Here is a 22,693-nt window from a genome sequence, read left to right on the forward strand (position 1 = left end):
TGATCGATGCCTTCAGACTCGTGCATGACGGATCCAAGGTACCTGAACTTTTCCAACTTAGGGGATGGGGACCCAGGACTTATAAGGACAGTGCTCGAGTCCGGGGTCTCACAGGCGATATACTCGGTCTTTGACACATTGCCAATATGCATTTCATTCATGGAGAATGGTTATGTAACGCAAATGCTGCAGCTAGAATGTATCGGAAAAGATACCAAAAAGCTGAACGTCATCCCGATTATCGTGTATTTCGATTTTTCTCTCTTCAACAAAGAAGTAATCCAGCAAGTGTCGTACCATTTCGGAATCCAGATTAAATGCGCCAACTTTTAAAGTTACTTGCAAAAACAGTGTAGTACATTTTTTTTATAGTACAGTCGGTTAAAGTTGGGTGTAGTAAATATTTTGAATTTAATGTTTGGCAAAAACACCACATTTTATTGAAAACTGATGCAGGTATGTTTAAATCTTAAACTGTAATTCACAGAAGGGTTACTCATGATTACATTACAGAAAAAAAAATGAAGAAAGAGTAATATTTGTGTCCAGGGACGTGAAAAACCATCACAGGTGTCGGTTTTTGCGATATTTTTTAAAATCAATATAATATGAAAAATACATGACAAAGATTTTTTTTTATATTTTTCTCATAACTGTCACGACTTGGTCTATCACCTGGTTTCGTTTTATCGTTGGCTCCTGGGACACCCTGTATATATATTTAATTTTCTCGCTGATCTCTATGATTGTGATTCCAAATTCATTTCGAAACGAAAATATGACTTCTTTTTTCGAAATGGATGAGGTTCTATATTCGTTAACAATTTTTTTTATGTTTGTCCAACATGCTATGGAAATCGAGGAAAACCTTTAAATTTCATAGGCAGTTGCCGTGTTTTATAGAATTTCTTATAATAACTCATAGGAGTAAGGGGATATTTTTTATAGAAGACCAGCTGCCAGTCAAGACAACAAGTTATAAGACATTAAGATATAAGTGCTAAATACGCCGAAAAAAATTATGGAACCGACACAAAAATAAAAAGGATTTTAAATAATAAAGTTACATAAATTTTAATAAATTAACTTATTAATTTTCAATTTTTTTTACTTTGTAGTAATTACAATATTATTACTACAGTAAATAAATTCTTCTTTTATCTTTGACCATGTATAAAATCTGAAATAAAAGCAAAAAACTGGTTGATATTACAATTAACATAAATGTGTTATTTCATAATCATAAAATATCATTATAGACGGTTCCACTAAAAATTAAGCACCACTCATTTTCAGTTTTATTATTATTTTAAACGTAAAATATAACAATATTAAAATCGTAAATATATTCTCCACTCGATAGCACGTTATGATAATCCAAATGATATCACAAACGGCTATCATTATCGGCGAACGTTATTACAATTTTAGATGTACCGTATATTATGAACGAATAGAGACGTTATATTATTGTTATATATTTTAAAATAAAATTATTTTTTTATTATAAATATAGTTATTGAAAACTAAAAAAAAAAAAATCAAAAATCAGCTTCACGCTGTATCCCGCACACAGCAGGGTAGGCAGAGGGAACACAGTGTTAACCTTTAAGTATGGACGTGATTTTTTTATAACACACATATGGACGTCGGGTCTGTCAGACCAGTGTATTTATTGGTCATATTCCGTCTGTTTTTTAAAGGAAGAACACAATTTTATGTTTTAGTTTACATGAATAGCCTCAAATCAAACAAAATCAATATAAATAAAATCGCTTTTTATTAAACTTTACGCATCACAACGATTTAAGTAACTTAAAGTCACAATTTCAGTCTTTGGCCACATGGGATGACTCTTAAGAAAAAAATACTATAAAAAAAAGTGAGATAATAAAATAAATATTTTTTTAACAAAATATAAAGAGTAACAATAAAAAAAAATAAAGAAATTACATCTTATGTTAAAAAATAAAAATTTTGACAACACCTCAATATAAGGTAATATTGAACATCGATACACAATGGCTTTCAACATTGTAGGCTAACAGGACGATTGCAGTCAACATAAGTAAGTGTTGTCTTTCTATATTTCGTTTGGGGGCAAAGTATACAAGTTTTTCAAGAAGCCAAAACTATTTTTTTAGCTTCATGTTCAATAAATGATAGATTAGACCGCGAAACGCGAGTCAAAGTCATTCTCAATTCTTAGAGTAGTTTAGTATACGAAACGCGTCTTTTTATTTGATAAAGTGCTATTTTCTTTATAAAATGTCGTCGTCCAATTCTTTTGTTGAATGTTTGTATAAAGTACCGATATATTTGTCCCTGACGTGCTTGGTCGATGATTTTTTTCCATTTTATCATAAAAACTAAAAAAAATTGAATCTTTTTTAGGTAAATAATATTTATATTACTAAAATATATAACAAATAATGCAAAATAATATATGATATATAACAATAAAAACATTTGAATACAAATAATACAATTAAAATATTAAAGTATATTTTGTAATATTATAAAAATATATGGAGTTTTGAAATCATTATGTATGGAAAACATGGACGTCGGGTCTGACAGACCCAGGTCCCGCTGAGAAAGTTAAATACTCACGTGTTTTGAACCCAGAGACACAACCACTGCTATCTACATTCACTTTGTCATTAATACGAAAGGTACTGAGAGACTCAGTGGCGGAGGTCACCGAGAAGTGGCCGATTTGCAGAATTCGTAGACCTAGATGGGTCTGTGAGACCCGACGTCCATACTTAAAGGTTAAGACACTCCGTTCTCTACTTTCTGTCGAATACTGTAGGCATTGCGTGTTGAGTGGCAGAACTCAACGCCGAGCTTTACCTCGACACCAGAGCGGAGAAATGGAAAAAAATATATTGAAAAAATGAAGATAAAAATGCTTTTCTTGCGCAAAGGCACAAGCCTTTGACTATGTAATCGCTCGGTTGTGGATTCTCCTCACTCTATCCGCACCGCCTCGAGAATTTGGCGGAAACGTCACTCTGTTCCCCACTTTAAGACACTTCTTAAACTAGGTTCCTCCTACTCCTGCATATACTTAATATAAATTCATGACTATCCTTAAAAAGAAGCTTATATTCAAACAAAACCATGAAAGTTCAAAATTTCCTAGTATGATCCAGAGGAATGGGGCTATTACGGCCTCATCCTGCAAGTTTAGCTGAATTGCAGACGTGATATCGCAGTTCCATTCCTTATTATCGTGGGGCTACTCAAAGGTTGCTTCCAGCATTGAAAAGTTCCAATTTTATGTCATATAAATATCAGACTGAAAAGAGCTTAAAAGCTTAAAGCTGTACATAAAATACATAACGGCTCTTTAAAATTGCATTTTCAAGCGATTTTTCTAGTGAATAGGGTGAATAATTGCAAATATATATTCTTTGCTTTGGGAAACTAAATTTGTAACCATTTTATCTGATAAGCTATAGATTCCGTATAGGTATAGCAGGATATATAGAGGGAACATAGTGACAAGACACTTTGTTTCCCCATTATCCACCAAGCTTTGCATTGTTACCAGAGCGAAGAAATGAAGATATTAATAAAAAAATTGATAGTGTACGGCCAAACGTGTAGCTATGCTGACGTTTCTCCATTTCATCAATGCAGCTAAGGTTCCGTTAACTCTGTTACCGCCTTCCATCTCTACTGAACATACTTCCCAATTATTATAATTTTTTATTCACATTAATCATAATTACAAATAAGACTAAGATAGAAAAACTAAGAAACATATTTAAATTTATTACTTACGCTATATTACGCAATAGAATTCATATCTGAGAAAGATACCGATTTATTCGATTTTTATGGTACAAAATGAACGTCAGTGACATTTTCATAATGACGAAAGTCATTAGCTAACTAAATGATTCAAATCGTAGACGACAGTTGTTATAGCTCGTCCCAGTAATATACTGTAGGAGTTGTTTCTATATAATTTTAATTTATTATGAAATTAGATATTATATTATATTAAATTAGATATATAGTTATTAATATCGCTAGGCCAGTCGTGGCGTAGGGGGAGGCGGGGGGGGGGGGGGGGGGGGGGGCGTGTGACTGTACCTGGTTGTGTGTTCGATTCCCCACTCGACGAAATGCAATATTTAATATTACTTTCATTTCTTGGATTTGGTGTCGACACAAAGTGCAACGTTGAATTCCGCCACTCTTAGTCAATGTTTCCAGAATTCGGCGAAAAATAGGGAACGGAGAGTTTTATCGCTAGAATCCCTCTGTCTACCCAGCTGTGAGCGAGAAACAACGAGACACAAGTAACAAAAATATTCTCTCTACAGAGAATTAAATTTGAAACATTACTTTAATATTTGAAACAAGCAAAAAAAAATGTCAATTGAAGTTATGAGGCGGCGAACTAAATAACGAACGGATTTCAAATTAAATTTTGTGTCGAGTAAAAAATGCAATGAAACTTTGTACTGCTCTTCTCAAACTTTCTATTTACTTCGCCTGGCAAAATTGAATTTTTCACATTTCAACAGAAATTGTTCACTGTTGAACCGAGTATTATTGTATTTATCAGTCTTTGATTTATATCGCTTTGAGTTTTGTATGGATTTTGAAATATGATAAATTCTTTATTGCAAAAATGATGAATTCAATATCTCTATAAGAATATAAATATTATTGTTCTGTTTATATTGAAATACTATTTAATATCTATTTCTTTCGTATCTGAAGATGAGATAGTTATTTTATTTTAAAGAAGTCATTAAAATCATCTTGTTTATACGTTCAACCTAGCTTTGAGTTCTAAAGTATTTTAGGCCAGGGTCAGCCAAGGTCTGGTGCCAAGGCAAAAGTCGGTGTTGACTTCCACCACGAAAACGCAATGTCTCAAAAATCGGCGGAAATTGAGGAGTGTATTAACACTATATGCGGGATACAACGTAAAACTAATAATTTTTTTACCTAATAATGCCTTCAAAATTTTCTCCAGTTCTTATTAAAATTATCAAATGTTACATAAATCTTCCAAATTAATAACTTCCAAATCAAATATAAAACCTCAACATATCTATTACAGTTGCGGAAGCCGGTATCGACGCTCTCGATCCCCGGCGCCATGAAGGCGTACTCCGGGAGGGACGGAGCGGCGGAGGAAGCTGGTGTCGCGCTGGTCGGTGTCCACAGCGAGTACCCTCGCTACGGTGAAGAGCGCGCGTTGGGTGGAGGCACGTATAAGGGTGGGGGGACCGCCAAGCATAAACCTAATATAGGATATAGGTAATTATATTTGTTTATATTGGAAAAGTCAGATTTTCACTGGAAATATGTGTTTCTAAGGGCTTAACCCAAATTGCAATGGAAGAATATCTATAGTGCGAAAGAGATTTGTCCATTTATAGTATACGAATAGGAATCAGTACGAATGAATGAATGTATGGAATGAGCGAAGTTATAAAAGATGAATTTTTAAATAAATACTTACATATATACTACAATATAATATTAATTTGAATAAGCTATGTGACGTCATCGCATTTTTAAACTATAGGATTCAATCTCTATGTTAGATTCCACTACCGATCATGCAGTACTTCTAAGACGGAAATATTTTGACCAGCTAAAAGTGCAAAGGTGAAAAACATGATTTTTTTTATACAAATAATATATTTTAATAATAAATATTATTATACAATTATTTAAGGTCCTAAATTGGTATTCCTACTTACAATCTATGAGAGAATAAATAAAAAAAATATGAAAAATTACAGTTTTTTTGTAGAAACATGAACATACTCTTTTGTCGTTGCAGAAATTACATCGCGTTTTAATCCGGAGCCAGTTAAGCATTTCCTTTTGAACTTGGGAAGAAAAGTTCAGTACTGAAGTAAACTAATGGCCTCCTTTGCTAATAACAAATTACTGTAACTTTCTACAATCTTAAGCTCGTCTAGTTTTTAACTGGACGAGGAAGATAAATAAGTTTCTTTATTAATATTTATTACTTTTTTTTTTTAATTTATCGGTGAATAATAAAAAAATATTTATTTTAATAACTTAACAATTTTAAGCGATTTATATTTTTTATCTTTGTTTGTATTAGAAGTTGTCACTTCGTGCCAAATTTCATGACTGTAGGTCCACGGGAAGTACCCTATAGGTTACGTGACGCAGCGAATTTCATACAAAATTTGATTGCGTTGACTTAGAAGCTTTATCTTTCCTGCACTCTAAGGAACCGTAGACCTGCATAGTTGTTATTTGTTACGGAACCCTAAAAAAAGACTTACACACATTTACACTTAAAACTTAAATTATAGTTTTATAAAATATACGTGCATTACTTCCTACAATTTAAAATATAAAAATGTATTCACAGACGTTTCTACATTGCATAATAAAGCGCAATTTAACGCTTCATTCTATTCAACTAGACTACGAAAGCATATTTATTCAAATATAAATATTTATTCATTCGAGGAGATTTTTACTCTTAATTAGAGGGTGAGAGCAGTCGTAGTGTGAATGAGATAGGTTGTGAGTTCGATTCCTATTCGAGGAAATAAAATATTTAAAATTTTCATTTCTTCGCTCTGGTGTCACGAGTTCGATAGAAAATGGGAAACGGATGTGTCTTAATGTGATCGGAGTGTCTTTAAATTAGGTTCCCAGGTTCCCTCTGCCTTTCCCGCTGGTGCAGGATATAGCAGGAAGCTAAAAAAATATATAGAATCTCAAACCATGGAAGATAAAATCTGACATACTACAAGTAATTTGAGATTTTCCTAACAAAAGCCTAATAACATGCCTACCTAATACCTTGCATCCGGCTTTACAAGGGTGTATGGGGCTGGCACAATGCAATATGCAGAGACCAGAGATTGCTTATCAGCCGACTAATTAAATTTTAATTATCCTAGGAGGTCAAGAATCATCTACATTAATGAAGTAATGGGAATATACCTATACAACTTTATTTATGTATATTCGAATGTATAGACCTAAAAATTACTGAAATACGGCGGTGGGAAATAGTAGTGTTTTAATGGTAAAAGGAGTATCTTAACATTAGGTTCCCAGGTTCCTTCTGCCTACTCTACTAATGTGTGGGATATAGCGTGAATCTAAAAGTAAAAGAAAATAAATATATCGAATCACAAAAAGAGCTGATAAAATAGTTCTGAAATTGAATTTACTAGAAATTTTACAAAAAAATAAATTAAATCAGCTTCACGCTGTATCCCGCATACAGCAGGTTAGGGAACCTAGTGTTAAGACACTCCGTTCCCCACTTTCTACCGAATTCTGGAGGCATTGCGTGTTGAGTGGCGGAATTCAACGCCGCGCTTTGCCTCGACACCAGAGCGAATAAAGGGAAATAAATATTTCACTTCCTCGAGTGGGGATCGAACCTTTGTAGGTTCGATCCCCACTCGAGGAAGTTGTAACGCAACGGTTGTCCGTTGCGTTACAGTCACATCCTGCACCACGACGGCCTACGGCTAGATGAGAGTAGAAATTATTATATTAAATACTATTATTAATAATTTTTGGACGATTTAATTTTTTTTGTACGTTTTCTAAATAAATACAAACAAACAAATCTTCAAGGACTAGTATATATGTAACACGAATAACACAATACGCACAGAACAACGAAACAAGATAATAATTTTTCGCTTAGTGAATTTTACGCTCACTGCTGTGGCTTCATACAATGCAAATAGAGCAGAATATTATATTACTTTCCATATACGTACCTATATGGGACTATCTAATAAAACTAAATTGAAATCCAGAAACCAGTATGGACCATTCTCCTATTTTGGTCAATAATATTTTGTATACAAACGTTTGTTTCGAATTGAAACAGTTTTGTAAATAAAACTAGTCGTTTAACTGTTGTTTTGACTAGAATTTTGCAGTTCTTGAATTGCCTTTGTTTTCTTTTTCCCCTATTCGTATTTATATTAATTTTATGCTTATTTTTGTGAGAATGGAAAAACAACACAATGTGAAACAGACTTTCATTCGACAGGCAATCTTTCTTTTCTTTGATATATATACGAGTATATTTTACTTTTGGCATCAATCAATCAATTATATGAAAAACTGATACGGTAACAAAAGAATCGTATCGACAAATAAAATAGACTTGAAATCAGTAACCTTAATAGATAAATAAATCAGCTTCACATGTATCCCGCACACAGCGGGGTAAGTGTAGGGAACCTAGTGTTAAGACACTCCGTTACCCATTTTCTCTCGAATTGTGGAAGCATTGTGTATTGAGTGGCGGAACTTAACGCTGCGTTTTGCGTCGATACCAAAGTGAAGGAATGAAAATGCGCCGAGTGGGGGGGGATCTATCACAACCGGTCACGCTTACAGTCACATACTTGTGCCCCTGCGTAATTAAATATTATAGATATTATAAAAATATAAAAAAACGTACATATTTTAGCGAGGAAATTTATACGTAATGCTCGTGACCTTTACGTGATGAAGAGGAATCGAATGATATTTATTTCTTCAAAATTCATTCATAAATTTTCAAGAAGACGGGAATTTTTTTTGTGATAAAATAGTACTTTATGTATTGGAAATTTGTTATTAGATAATTTTCTTTTAAGATGATCAAAGGATTAGCGGAGCGTGGTAGGTTCGATTCCACTCGAGAAAATTAAATATTTAGTATTATTCTTTCGCTCTGGTGTAGGGACGAAACGCGGCGTTGAGTTATGCCTCCAGTATTCGGCGGAAAGGAGGGAGCGGAATGTCTTAACACTAGGCTTCCTCTGCCTACTCTCCTACTTAAGTGCTACAGAATGAAGCTGAACAAAAAATATTTACTAGAAAATGAGATTTTTTCCTACTATTAAAACGTCTATCTACTACTATAATATGTATTGGATATTATAGTTATAATATTAAGTACATACAGTTGATTTTTATACCGAAGCGAAACAGCCATCTTTTAACAACTTAACTATAAAAATAAAGCCTATTCCAATCAAACGTGTTGGACAGTGCCCTTGAACGAACGGAAATAGCTTGCAACGGGTGTCGAATCGATTTTGTTCGTCTTCACTATATATTTGTGCATTTCTTGTTATTTATTTAAGCTGCACGTCAACGTTCTTACTTCTCTACTTCTATATATTGTTTTTTTTTATATAAAAAAATTAACCTCGTTGTAGCGTAGTGGTACAAGTGTGTGACTATAAACGCGACATTTATAAGTTCGATTTCCACATAGGGGAATCAAATATTCAATATTTTCATTTCCTAGCTTTGGGAACGAGACAAAGCGCGGTGTTAGGTTCTGCCACTCAACACGTAACTCAAGAGTTCAATATAAAGTGGGGAATAGAGTGTCTTAACACTAGGTTCCCTCTGCAATATGCGAGATACAGCATGAAGCTAAAATTTCTTATCGCTATAGACTTTCTAAATTCAACTCAAGGGAACGTTTATAATTATCAAATATTCTATTTTTTTTTTGTTTCCCGAAACTGAATGGATAAACATCATTGATTTTTTTTGCCTACGATGTCGGTTGATTCGTAAATAAATAACCTAAAAAACTAACCTGACTTTCATATATATTGTTTCTATTATAATAAGCATCGATTACAATAATATCAAGGGCTTTTGCCATGGTACCAGAGCGAAGAAATGAAAATATTAATAAATAATAATTAATTCCTCCGAGTGGGGATAAACCCAGAACCGTCGTGTCATACCTTTGTGCCACTACGCCACAATGGCCTGAAATAATATACCTACTGAATTTATATTAAACGTTCAACTTATAAGTTTAATAACACAATATGAATATAATTAAAAGCAGGAGTTCACATCGCTCAATCGCCAAAGTATGAGCTCAACTTTGTTTTGTATAGTAACGAAATTAATGACTTCCAACGAGCTTAACTTTTAAAATGTACTTGGGCTTAGCTACTTCGCTACCTAGCTTATAATTTAATTTAAGCTATAGAAGATTATTGTAGCGGAATATGTTACATATATTTAAGAACGTGGCCAGTATGGTTGAAAATGCGATGATTATGAGTTTGATTCTCATTTGAGGGAATGAAATATTTCATATTTTCATTTCTTTGTTCTGGTACACAATATCTTCAGAATTAGACAGGGAAACAGAAGTGTCTTAAAGGAAACGAACTGACTTAACATCATAACACTGGGTTACCAGGTTCCCTCTGCCTAACCTGTCTGTTTTTTTTTCCTGGAAGCTTCGCCCGCGTGGTCAAATTGAAATAACTAAGAATTATGTTACTGACCAAAATCGCAGGTACTTTGGGCTATATCCTAATACTTAATCTAATTTACTCGTCCTTGACATTAAACTCTCGTCATTTCTGAAACCACAATTAAAAGTTACTTCTTGTGACATCAGTTGTTATATTTTTTCATAATTATATTGCTTTATATTAAAATTTTTAAAATATAATTAGAAATCAAACATGGCTGAAAAAAAATTATTCCTAATTAAATCAGCGCATTTTTTTCCAGATATTAGTATAAATAACAAAACACCTCTAAAATAATAGAAAAATAAATTATAAGCAAAAAATCATTTTTAGAAAAAGCTTTTATTTAAACGCTTTAAAAAGGAGAAAATAAAATTTGTCTTTTAAATTTTAACTATCAACTCATAACCTCATTGTACACAATTTATATGATCATAAAAGCTTGTCGCGCGATTTACTTGTGTAAATTAACTAGTACTAATTTAATTATGTAAAATCTGCTAAGTTTCAATTTTTAAAGTTTCAATTTAATTAAATATTGATTAACGCGACAAGCTTTTATGATCATATAAGTTGTGTACAATGAGGTTATGAGTTGATAGTTAAAATTTAAAAGACAAATTTTATTTTCTCCTTTTTAAAGCGTTTAAATAAAAGCTTTTTCTAAAAATGATTTTTTGCTTATAATTTATTTTTTACTTTTTAGTTACCACTGGCTAGGTTTCTCACACTAGAGACATGTACCACGATTCCGCTTCTATGGTTAGGAATGCTGTTGGCGACACTAGACCCTTCCCGATTACAGTGAGGGTTCACCAGGGCTCGACTCTTAGTCCGTTCTTACTCAATGTAGTGCAGCCTCCATGGCTGATGATGTATGCCGACGACATAGAACTCATTGACGAGAACCGACTGACGCTGGAGCGTAAAGTGAACCTCTGGAAGGGTACGCTTGAGAACGGCGGTCTTAAACTAAATGTGTCGAAAACCGAGTACATGGCCTGCGTGAGCCCGGACTCGAGCACGATCCTTATAGGTCCTGAGCCAGCCGTTAAGTCAGAAAAGTTCAGGTACCTTGGATCCGTTATGCACGAGTCTGGAGGCATCGATCACCATGTCTATGGCCGGATAAGTGCTGCCTGGGCCAAATGGCGGGAGGTCACTCTTGTGGTCTGTGACCGAAGAAAACCGCCAAGCTCAAGGGACTGATATAAAAGAGCATCATACGACCAGTTCTTTTATACGGCAGCGAATGTTGGCCAGCACTATCTTGGCACACTCAGGAGCTTCACGTCACGGAAATGAAGATGCTGAGGTCGATTTGCGGCGTAACGCGGTCTGACCGCATACGCAACACATTCGTTCGAGGTAGTCTTGAGGTCCGTGACGTAGCGGATAAGCTCCAAGAGCGCCGCCTGAGATGGTTTGGCCACGTTACGCTCCGGTCTAAGAACTATGTCGGATGCAAGTGCCTTGCTATATCAGTTCCTGGAGTGTGACCTCCTGGACGCCCATGGAAGCGCTGGTTGGATGTCGTGATGCCGGATATGAGAGCCAATGGTCTAACCACCGAGGACGCAAAAGACCGCGCAAAGTGGAGTAGGTTGAGTAGGAAGGCAGACCCTGGCAATAGCCGGGATTAATGCCAGCAGAAAGAAGGGTTCTCACACTAGATGTCATATTATTCTTCTAATTATTCTCGGCAAGCCCTTTCATTTGATACCCGTATTGCAGATGTGCATAAATAATAACTATTCCGCCATCTTAGATGTTCCGCCATATTGGATTTAGAAAAACGTCACATTTTTCGAGTTACTCTCAACGAGCCCTTTCAATAGATATCCATATTGTAGAAGTAGACTAAAATTAACTATTCGGCTATCTTGGATGGTCCGTCATATTGGATTTAGAATGACGTTAGATTATTTTCCGAGTTGCTCTCAATGAGCCCTTTCATTTGATACCCATATTATAAAAGTGCATTAAATATAACTATTCCGCCATCTTGGATGGTCCGCCTTATTAGATTTAGAATGACGTCACATCATTTTTCAAGTTGCTCTTAAGAAGCCCTTTCATTTGATACCCGTAATGTATAAGTGCATCAAAAATAACTATTCTGTTACTTTGAATGGTTCGCCATATTGGATTTAGAATGACGTTACACTATTTTTCCAGTTACTCTCAAAAAGTCCTCTCATTTGATACCCATATTATAGAAGTTCATGAAATATAACTATTCCGCCATCCTGGATGGTCCGCCATATTGTATTTAGAATGAAGTCACAAACCTTATCGTGCATTGTCATCCAAACCAAACGTGTATACAAAATTTCAGCTCAAATGTACGAACATACTGTTCATTATATGAAAGCACAAAAAACTTGAATCGTGTCAATTCTATTGGATTTCAAGTGATGTCACATTATTTTTCTAATTGTTCTCGGCAAGATCTTTCATTTGATACCCATATTGCAGAAGTGCATAAATAATAACTATTCCGCCATCTTAGATGTTCCGCCATATTGGATTTAGTATAACGTCACATTATTTGTAGAGTTACGGTCAACGACCCATTTCATTTAATATGTATATTGTAGAAGTAGACCAAATAGATACTCGGCTATCTTCGATATCCTCCTTATGGGATTTAGAATGACATCACATTATTTTTCGAGTTGCTCTCAACGAGGCCTTTCATTTGATACCCATATTGTAGAAGTACATTAAAAATAACTATTCTGTCATCTTGCACGGTCCGCCATATTAGATTTAAAATGACGTCACATATTGTATCGTGCATTGTCATCCAAAGTAAACGTGTTTACAAAATTTCAGCTCAATCGGTTGACGATATCTACTTCAAAATTGAGCTCTAAGATTTCACCCGAACCCACATACATACATTGCAAGTTAAATAAAAGCTTTTAAAAATAACAATTCTTTAATGAAACTAAATTTTCCTAAATCTCAAAACTCAGGGAACACGTTTATGCAAAACATGATTCTTTTGGTTCTTTTAAGACACGCCTCGTGCCGTCATAAAGTTTGGACAGTTACAAATTAAGTTTCCAGACGTTAATTACCCGGATTCGAACTCGAACTTCAGTAAACCGTGTAACTGGTGAATATTAATTAAATGGGCAGCGATCAACTGTTATAGTCCCATCAATAAGGCTAATCCAACGACAGTCAACTTTTGGCACGAACTCTATAAAGTTGAATGAATTTTAGTAGGATTACAAGGATTTGTGGCGATATGATGAGCTGGTTATGTCTGACGAACTGATGGTATAAATTACTGAAGTAATATGTTTTTCTTTAAAATTTTATTTGTTTTTTGGAAGAATCGAGGGTATCTCGTGGTTTTACACCTATACTTAAAGTATGGCCTCAAAGGCATTATTATTGTTACACGTATCTACAAGGATGTACCTGTATAAATTTTGGACTAAGCAGCATTTTTGAATAAAATCAGCTTCCCGCTGTACACAGCAGTGTAGTGCGGAACGTAGTGTTTAGACATTCCGTTACTCACTATCCGCCGAATTCTGGAGTCATTGCGTGTTGAGTGGCGGGTCTCAACGTCGCGCTGTGCCTCGAAACCAGAGCGAAGAAATATAAATTTAATTTCCTCGAGTGGGGATCGAACCGACAACCAGTCGCTTTTAGTCACACTTTCTGCCCCTACGCCACCACTGGAATAATATCAATAAACAATTTTTTTTGTAGAGTAAGCTCTCGTCTCCATTCTATATCTTTGTTTAAACTGATTTGATATGCACAATGTTGTGAAAAAAATAATGAAAATTTATATTCAGATGTACATTTCTCAATTACGGCCAACTATGATAATAATTTAAATATATTACAGTGATATATTTTTTAATTTTTTTTTATTATTTATATTTTCAGATTAGGTAGAAGAAAGGCGCTATTTGAAAAACGAAAACGAATAAGCGACTACGCGTTAGTGATGGGAATGTTTGGTATTATTATCATGGTTATAGAAAATGAGCTTTCTAGTGCGGGAGTGTACACAAAGGTAAAAAAATATTTTTAAATATTGTTTAAAGTACTTTTATATTTTTTTTTAATGGCTTTAAATAAGAGTAGTTGAAAAATATAATTGATAATTCCTGTAAAAAAAGTTGTATTGTATCATTTTTATGTTAACAAAACGTTCTTTACTTTATCTATAAAATATCAATGATGTTAATTATTGTATTGACATGTAAAATAAATATTAAAATCGTTACTCAGTTATATTAGAAATTATTTGTATATTTATTTTAAAATGCCTTGAATATTCGACTGAAAATGGGGAGCAAAGTGTTTTAACACTAAGTTCTCCGTGCCTACCCTATATGCGGGATACAAGGTCGAGCTGAAAATTAATATATATTTATTTTGGTAATGCTGTTTCAGGCTTCGATATATTCCCAAGCTCTGAAGACGCTTATATCAATGTCAACTGTGATCTTACTCGGCCTAATCGTGGCTTATCACGCTTTAGAAGTACAGGTACTGTTTGCATTATTTTATATTTAAGAAATATTGTAGCCATTGAAGCGCAATGGTAAAACGACAGCTGTGGGTTCGATTTCTACTCGTCGGAGTGATTTATTAAGATTTTCAATTCTTTGCTCTGGTAACAAGGTTAAACGCGGTGTTAAATTCCGCCACTCAACTAGAAATATTTTGGAAATTCGGCGGAAAGTGGGCAACGAAGTGTCTTAACTTTAGGTTCTAGCCTACCTTGCTATATGCGGAATACAGTGTAAAACTGAAACAAATACACATAATATATACAGAAAAGTTTAACTAAAATACTTCTATTCATATAGATTGATTTTATGTTGCTGTGGGGCTGATTTTTATGGTTATTGAGATGAACTTTCATCAAGATTTTATTAAAGAACGGCAACTCTTCCTCATTTATCTTTTTTTCACGTTGCAACCCAGTTTTGAAACTCAAGTTAGTTGTCGATTGGAATGAACTAAAATTATACAAGATAATAATTGAGCTTTGATTGTTAACGCGACAGGTTGGGGTTCGATTCCTACTCGAGGAAAAGAAATTTTTAATATCTCTTAACACTAGGCTCCTTCCTGTTACTACATTAATAGAACGTAAAACAACAAAAATCCCACATGTTATAGTTTCACCTTATAGTTTTTTTTTAAATTTCAGTTATTTATGATAGACAACTGCGCAGACGACTGGCGGATAGCAATGACATGGCAGCGGATAGCGCAAATCGCCCTCGAGTTAGCAATATGCGCTGTCCATCCTATACCAGGGCAGTATACCTTCACCTGGACCACCAAGTTGGCAAATAAAGGAGGGGTCATTGGTGTTGAAGTAGTAAGTTTAGATTTTGCTTTCTTTCTGCTTACTTATTTTATTAATTTATTTCATTTAAATGTAGGTACATTTATTTTTATTTTAAATAAATAAAAGAATAAAAATAAATTTTAAAATAAATGATATAGTAAAAATATATTTATAATTGAATTTTTTTCGTAGGGTGCAATATATAAACAAATACAGGTCTGTATTGATAGTTTGTTTTCTGACTAGCATGCACTTGTAATGTACTAAACCTGTGCCGTAATCCTTACTTTTTGGTTTGTACGTGTGATTTAATTGCATATTTTTTTGTTATATTTAATTCTGTTATAATAACTTAAAGAAAAATAATTTGTAATAACTACAATTCTTACTAAATATTTTCTTTAAATTTAACCTAATTAAAAAATTCTTATATTGATAAATAGAAAACTAACAAAATCGAAGTAGATATTTTGTAATTACCAACGCCATTATAATTTGTTTAAATTATACCAATTTTAATATTTTTATTAGAACTTCAAATAACTAAAAGTATTCAATGCTTAATATATGTACACATATAATAAACATATAAATATAATATTTTAATTATGTAACTGACAGAAAAAAATAAAGGGGAAAAATTTTATTCCATTACTAACAATGACTTTTTATACATTCCAGGTGCCATATGATGTAACGTTGTCACTTCCGATGTTCTTTCGACTGTATTTAATATGCAGGGTTATGTTACTACACAGTAAGCTTTTTACAGATGCTTCATCTAGAAGTATAGGAGCCTTGAACAGAATTAACTTTAATACTAGGTAAGATAATATTTTCTCTAGGAAATATAATATTTTAATGTATTTTCCTCGCTCTGGTAATGATCCATTGAGTTCCTCGTATGCTGCTACCATTCATTAAATTCCAGAAATCAAGTTGATAAATAGTCGACTAATTACTAATGGGTATAAATTTGCATTTACTATTTTTCATTTCGCATACAATAGAATAAAAAGGTGAAAAATAAGGATGAATATGCGTAATTAATTAATATTAAGTTTCAAAATAGTATATGTGATACACTTATATAAGCTTTAAATACCCATTACAATGACTATCTAAAAAAATATTCAACCAATTTGTTTCCATTTCCAGATTTGTATTAAAAACCCTCATGACGATATGTCCTGGGACCGTCTTACTTGTTTTCATGGTTTCTCTTTGGATAATCGCGAGCTGGACGCTAAGACAGTGCGAGAGGTCAGTAATAAATATTTATATTAGCTCACAAAAGCTAACTTATAAGAAAATGTCTAAATTTGTTAATTCATAAGTGAAATAAGTTGAAGTATTTATTTTAGATTGTCTATGTGTGATAGCTAATTGTTATCAGTATTTGATTCATCTGTAATGCTTTCATATTTTTTTTTGGTTTAAACACTTGTTTTTTTTTTATTTCCACAAAATTATTATGAACTATCGATGTACTGCCTAAATGGGCATGCTGATGCTTTTGTACTGTGGCGTTATTCAAATATGTTTTGCTTATTACCTTCTGTGTTTTTGTTACGAATATTATTTGGACAATCAAAAGAAAGTAGTAAATTGGGTAATATTCACAAATTATAAGAGTTTGACTTTGAATACTTTCGCTAACGTAGTCATCAAACAATTGATACACAAGGCTGTATAAAACAATAATAATTAGATATGTGTTAGATTTAGACATATTATGGACGAAAATGCTTAACCCGCTGTAAGTGTTAGTAAATTAAATGTTAATAACTAATGTGTGCACAAAGTGTTTACTGAGAAAAGTGCTGTGTAAATCACTTGTAAAAACACCAAACACTCACAAGTGATGGAGAACCATATCAGCAGACACGAAACAAACATAAAGAACAAGTGTCGGTAAGATATGGCTGTGACATTCTATTATCACGCACAAAATGGCTCTAGGTTATACACATAGAACAGCTTCCAACTAACTGGCAAGTCTAAACTCGCACAGAACCACTGCACTTTTGTCACATTCATGCATCTAAGAGTATTTCCGCTTCTCCAAGAAGGCTTCCAATCCTTCCTCTCTTCTGATTCTGTCTTTTCTGTCTTATTGCGTTGTCTTTGAGTGTTCATTATCTGTGTTATCATATTACCCTGCCATGTTATCAAGTAAGTAAACAAACAATTTCACAGCATGGCTAACAAGTACATTATATTTGGTATTGACCCCAAATAAATGTTTAATCTGCACGTTGTACTTTGTATTGAAATATGATATTAGTATTTGTGTAGTTCTAAATATATTTTGTATCTTTCGAGAGGCATGCTAAATTATTGTTTATGAAAATCTTATATTTGGCTCAATCACGTTTTGAAAGTTTTAACTCGTTTGATTTCTCGTTATGGATTTTAAAAAAAATTAAATTAAATTCAGCTTTTAAACGCAAACCATTGTATTATACAACCCGGTTATCTTGTGGTTCTTGTTGGGCACTTTGGCTCTCAGGTTCCACGATGAAGACCATGCCAATTTGCTAAACTCAATGTGGCTGACAGCTATAACTTTCCTCTGTGTTGGCTACGGCGATATAGTTCCCAACACTTACTGCGGCCGTGGCATTACTCTCACCTGCGGTATGGTGGTATGTATGTTTACAAATGGTAGGCTATGGATAACGTCTGTGTAAACCGTGGTGTACGCATTATTTAATAGCCTCTGTTCGTGTTTCGTAGACACAGCAAGGTTTTAAATGCTAAGAAGCCGTACTATTCGCTAACTTGCTTTGTCTAAGATTGTTGTGATAGGTCGGTAAAGGTGAGCCATTTTATGTGTCATATTATATACTTCACAAATGACTGAAGCAATTTCAATTTCATAATCAAAGTCAAACTCTTCGAGACAATATGTTCTTTCTATTTCTTCAATTTCTTTCTGTTTTACAAAAATCCTTCTTATGCAATGGGGTATGCTTGCGTGCTGTACTGATAGGTAGGTAATGGATAGGTTGTACACAATACTTGAAATGTTTGCCTTCAAGTTGTTGGAAGCTGAGACGTACTGAGTAAAGCGATGAAATTTATTTTCAAAAGGTTTCACGATGAAGAGCATGCTAATCTACTGAATGCGATGTGGCTTATTGCGATTACATTTCTCTCCGTCGGTTTTGGTGACATTGTGCCAAACACGTATTGCGGCAGAGGTATCGCCGTTAGCACCGGCATTATGGTAAGTTTATTAAAACCATTCATGTTTGTGTTGACTGACATTTATTATTATTTCAAATTGGGCTTTTTTGATTATGTTTCCATTTTTGTTATTATGTTTTGTTTTTACAAAATTTTCTTTTTCATCGATTTTTGTTTATAATTTTTTTATATTTTTAAGTTTTTCCTTACTACCAAGTCAGTCAACACTAACATCTCGTTGTTTTCAACAGATGACACTCCACACTGAAATTGTACACACTTTTGTATGTAATGAAGATATAAAATTAAAATCACCGATGTTTAATGTATTCGATGTTGCCATTTAAATGTATTTTCACAGAATCAGTTACTCAGTATTGAAATTGTATAAATTTGTCGTATTTTAAGTGTTGCATATTGTTAAATTATATTATTGTCACAACCGCTTAGTTCAGTTCACGTATCTTACACACAAATATTAATTTATTTTACTCCCATATTTAATACATGTATTACGTGAAGGATGAATAAATATATCGGGAACATAAAAATGTATTTGTTTACAATATTATAGAACGTCCATATCCCTGTTAAAGCCAGCTATTAGAAATATTTAGTAGAATGGAATGCTTCATTTCTCCTTACTATCTCTAGATCTCTCTTCACTTAACTCTTTCACTGAATTGCACAATACGTTTGTTTTTAAAATGGCTCACTTTTCCTAAAATAATTTATATAAATAAAAATGATAATATTTTGCACTTTGGTACTGTTTCTGTATAAATCAATGTAATTAGTTTAATAAAATGAAATATAATAAAATCTTAATTCTGCACTTCTAGATGGACATGCACTGTGGGATGATTTAATACAATCATAAAAAAAATGGATGATTCTGTACTAAATCTTTAATGATTGATGTGTGAATTGTTTGAGTTAATTATAATATGTAGTTATAGTGACGTTTCAGCTCGAATTAACATATCTAATATTTGGCTAGTATTGTTAGAGTTTGAAAGTTCATGCACTATTTAAAAAAATAACATATAATTTCAACGTAAATTAACATAATAAAAACGCTACTTATATGGCTATTAAATCAAAATATTTTATATTTTACTATTAATTAATATAGTTTTTAATAACATTTGTTTAATTACGAGGGTAATCGACAATGCTATATCGTAATCTATCGTAGCTTTCCTTATTTCTTCTCTATACAATTATTGTTATAGCTTCTAATAGTGATTTACTTAAATGTGTCCATTGTCCTCGCGCTCTTAATTTTCAACTAAAGGAATATCACATTGCTCAAGAATATATTTTATTTTCATTTTTAGCCTGAAAATGCATTTTTATTTAAGGAATGTGATATATCGATTGCTTTGACACGTTCGCTTGCATTTTACATTAAGATATTCAATTAACAGGGAGCTGGATGCACTGCGTTATTAGTCGCGGTTGTTTCAAGAAAATTAGAGTTAACTAGAGCCGAGAAGCACGTTCATAACTTCATGATGGACACACAACTTACTAAAAGAGTGAGTATTCTGTTGGCCATCAGTTCATCACAAATGTTGATCTAATTAACAGGGAGCAGGATGTACAGCGTTATTAGTGACTGTTGCGTCGCGGAAATTAGAATTAACTAGAGCGGAAAAACATGTGCATAACTTCATGATGGAAACTCAGCTCACGAAGAAGGTAAGGTAACTGTTGCATTAGTGACAGACGGACCGGTGAGGTAAGGACGAGTTTTGAAATAGATGGCAATTGTAGATATTTTTTTAAATTAATAGTTCTAGGTTAATTAGCTATTTTTATAATTACCTAGGGGAATTGTGCTTAAGATGACATAATTTTTGTTTCAAGACAAATATTTCAAATAAATAAAGTCATCTGAGAACAGCATATTGCGTATATAATCAACGAAATTATTTTAGTTTCAGAACAATCATCTTTCAAACATCATAAAAACAAACAAAAATCGCACTTAGGTCGACCAGTGTAAGACGACATATCTACAGGGTAAAATGACATACTTAGTATGTGGCATAAAAATGCCATCATTATTTGTCGAGCACAGTTCACAAATAAATAGTTTCTTCTTTGCTGGGAGGCTTTTAAACAGTATTAAAGCCAGATTCATACATGTTGCAAATTCTATGAGATTGGATTCCGTTATCAGTCACTTCCTTTTCCAAAAGGGAAATAAGCTTCGTCACTTGCGGCTATTGTGGCCTTGCTCTAGCAGCCTTATCCATGTCTTCTTGGGACCAATTTTTTCGCGTTGATATTCGTTTGTAATTGCCAGGCATTTTGTAGGTAAAGCAAAAAAAATACATCGATTCTATTTATAAGGGTAAGATAGTATGCCATCTTATACTCACGTTTTGTATGTCATCTTACCCAATAGATATATGAATTTAATTTTAACCGTTGTGACAAAAGTTTATAAGTCAGGATGCGCTTTTAGCGTTAGTTGTGTCATATAATAATCCTATTTTACATTTATAATTAGTTCAAATTGAAAATCTTTATCTTACATGTCTTTTCACCATCAAGCAAAAGCGAAAGAAAAATTTGTTGCCATTGAAAATAATTAAAACATGAATTACTTGCCCATCTACATTCACTTTCAGCCATACTGAATTTAAGCACTAGCTGCATCTACAGACACTTTCTAAACGTCACAAGATCGCACTTAGCGCTAATAGTTTCATCAAAATTGGTAATGTGTCATCTTATCATAGAATGCCATCTTGAGCACAATTCCCCTATATATTTTTTACTTTTGGATATTTTTTAAGTTTGAAATATTAAAATAGGGTTTCCGAAAGCTTAGATTTGACAGTTTTCTTAATAATTTTCCTACAGTTCAAATATATAGAGAGCTAAGTTTTGACTAAACGCTTGTTTGCGGTATAGTTTTTTCAATTAACTTTTTGATTTCTACTGAAGGAAAAAGACTAAAGTATCATTGTGGGAATTTTGAAAATTTCAGCTGAAAAATGCAGCGGCCAATGTATTAAGAGAAACTTGGTTAATATATAAGCATACGCGGCTCGTGAAACGAGTTCACCCAGGTCGCGTAAGAACACACCAAAGAAAGTTCTTATTAGCTATTTATGCGTGAGTAAAACGCTTGTTTTTGATCAATTAAATAAAAAAATTACAATGGAAAATAAAAACAATTAGGAAAACTAAATTTTAAAAGGAAACAATAATTTCAGATTAAGAAAAGTAAAAATGGATCAAAGAAAACTCATGGATAACGCTAACACCATAACTGACATGGCAAAGGTAATTTCAGTTTATGTTACATATTACTAGCTGATGCTATTTTCATACACAAATCCATTTAGATACTTAGCTAGCACTTGTTTGTATAAATTATAAAACCCTACATAGTGTACGTAAAAAAAAGAAATCCAAATTATAATTCTCTACCTAATATTATGTGAAATATAAATTAGAGGCATGTTTCTAAGATTCATATCCATTTGCTAAACGCGTAGAAATATATTAGTTTTATTATTAGATAGCATGTAAAATCCTAAAACACACACCTACATTTAATTCAATAGAAACCATTTAGTTTTTTGTCTAAATATGTTAATATCTCTAATTAAAAAGAAAAATATACACAAATAAATACTGAACAATTAGTTATGTTTTAAATCGGCAGTGCTTATAGAGCTGCAATGCGATTGATAGTAGGACCCCTTTTTATTACAGACGCAAAATACAGTGTATGAAATAGTGTCAGATATGAGCACGAGACAGGATACAATAGAAGAAAGGCTTACCAGTTTAGAAGAAAAATTTACTACTTTACAGGTAAATATATAATTTTTACACTATTACAATCAGCCTAAAA

General features: G+C 33.1%; 1 protein-coding gene across 9 annotated transcripts in view; it reads left to right on the plus strand.

Annotated features, from left to right (window-relative positions):
• Positions 1-22,693, plus strand: part of SK (small conductance calcium-activated potassium channel) — a 187,120-nt gene that overhangs the window by 160,521 nt on the left and 3,906 nt on the right. For 2 of the 9 annotated variants that reach the window (XM_085208290.1, XM_085208293.1), the window contains 11 exons: positions 5,090-5,289; positions 14,199-14,328; positions 14,712-14,807; positions 15,478-15,651; positions 16,303-16,445; positions 16,780-16,884; positions 18,134-18,269; positions 20,244-20,354; positions 21,818-21,945; positions 22,047-22,116; positions 22,552-22,653. In XM_085208290.1, coding sequence (XP_085064416.1) covers positions 5,090-5,289; positions 14,199-14,328; positions 14,712-14,807; positions 15,478-15,651; positions 16,303-16,445; positions 16,780-16,884; positions 18,134-18,269; positions 20,244-20,354; positions 21,818-21,945; positions 22,047-22,116; positions 22,552-22,653 — 1,395 coding nt within the window. Of the gene's footprint in view, positions 1-5,089; positions 5,290-14,198; positions 14,329-14,711; positions 14,808-15,477; positions 15,652-16,302; positions 16,446-16,779; positions 16,885-18,133; positions 18,270-18,717; positions 18,854-20,243; positions 20,355-20,406; positions 20,518-21,817; positions 21,946-22,046; positions 22,117-22,533; positions 22,654-22,693 lie in introns of all 9 variants that reach the window. The other 7 variants (XM_085208289.1, XM_085208292.1, XM_085208285.1 and 4 more) reach the window with 5 other exon arrangements.

The sequence above is a fragment of the Heliconius melpomene genome, chromosome 4 (genome assembly GCF_056956725.1).
Source record: "Heliconius melpomene rosina isolate 202511_hmr_F chromosome 4, ASM5695672v1, whole genome shotgun sequence".
NCBI lineage: Eukaryota > Metazoa > Arthropoda > Insecta > Lepidoptera > Nymphalidae > Heliconius > Heliconius melpomene.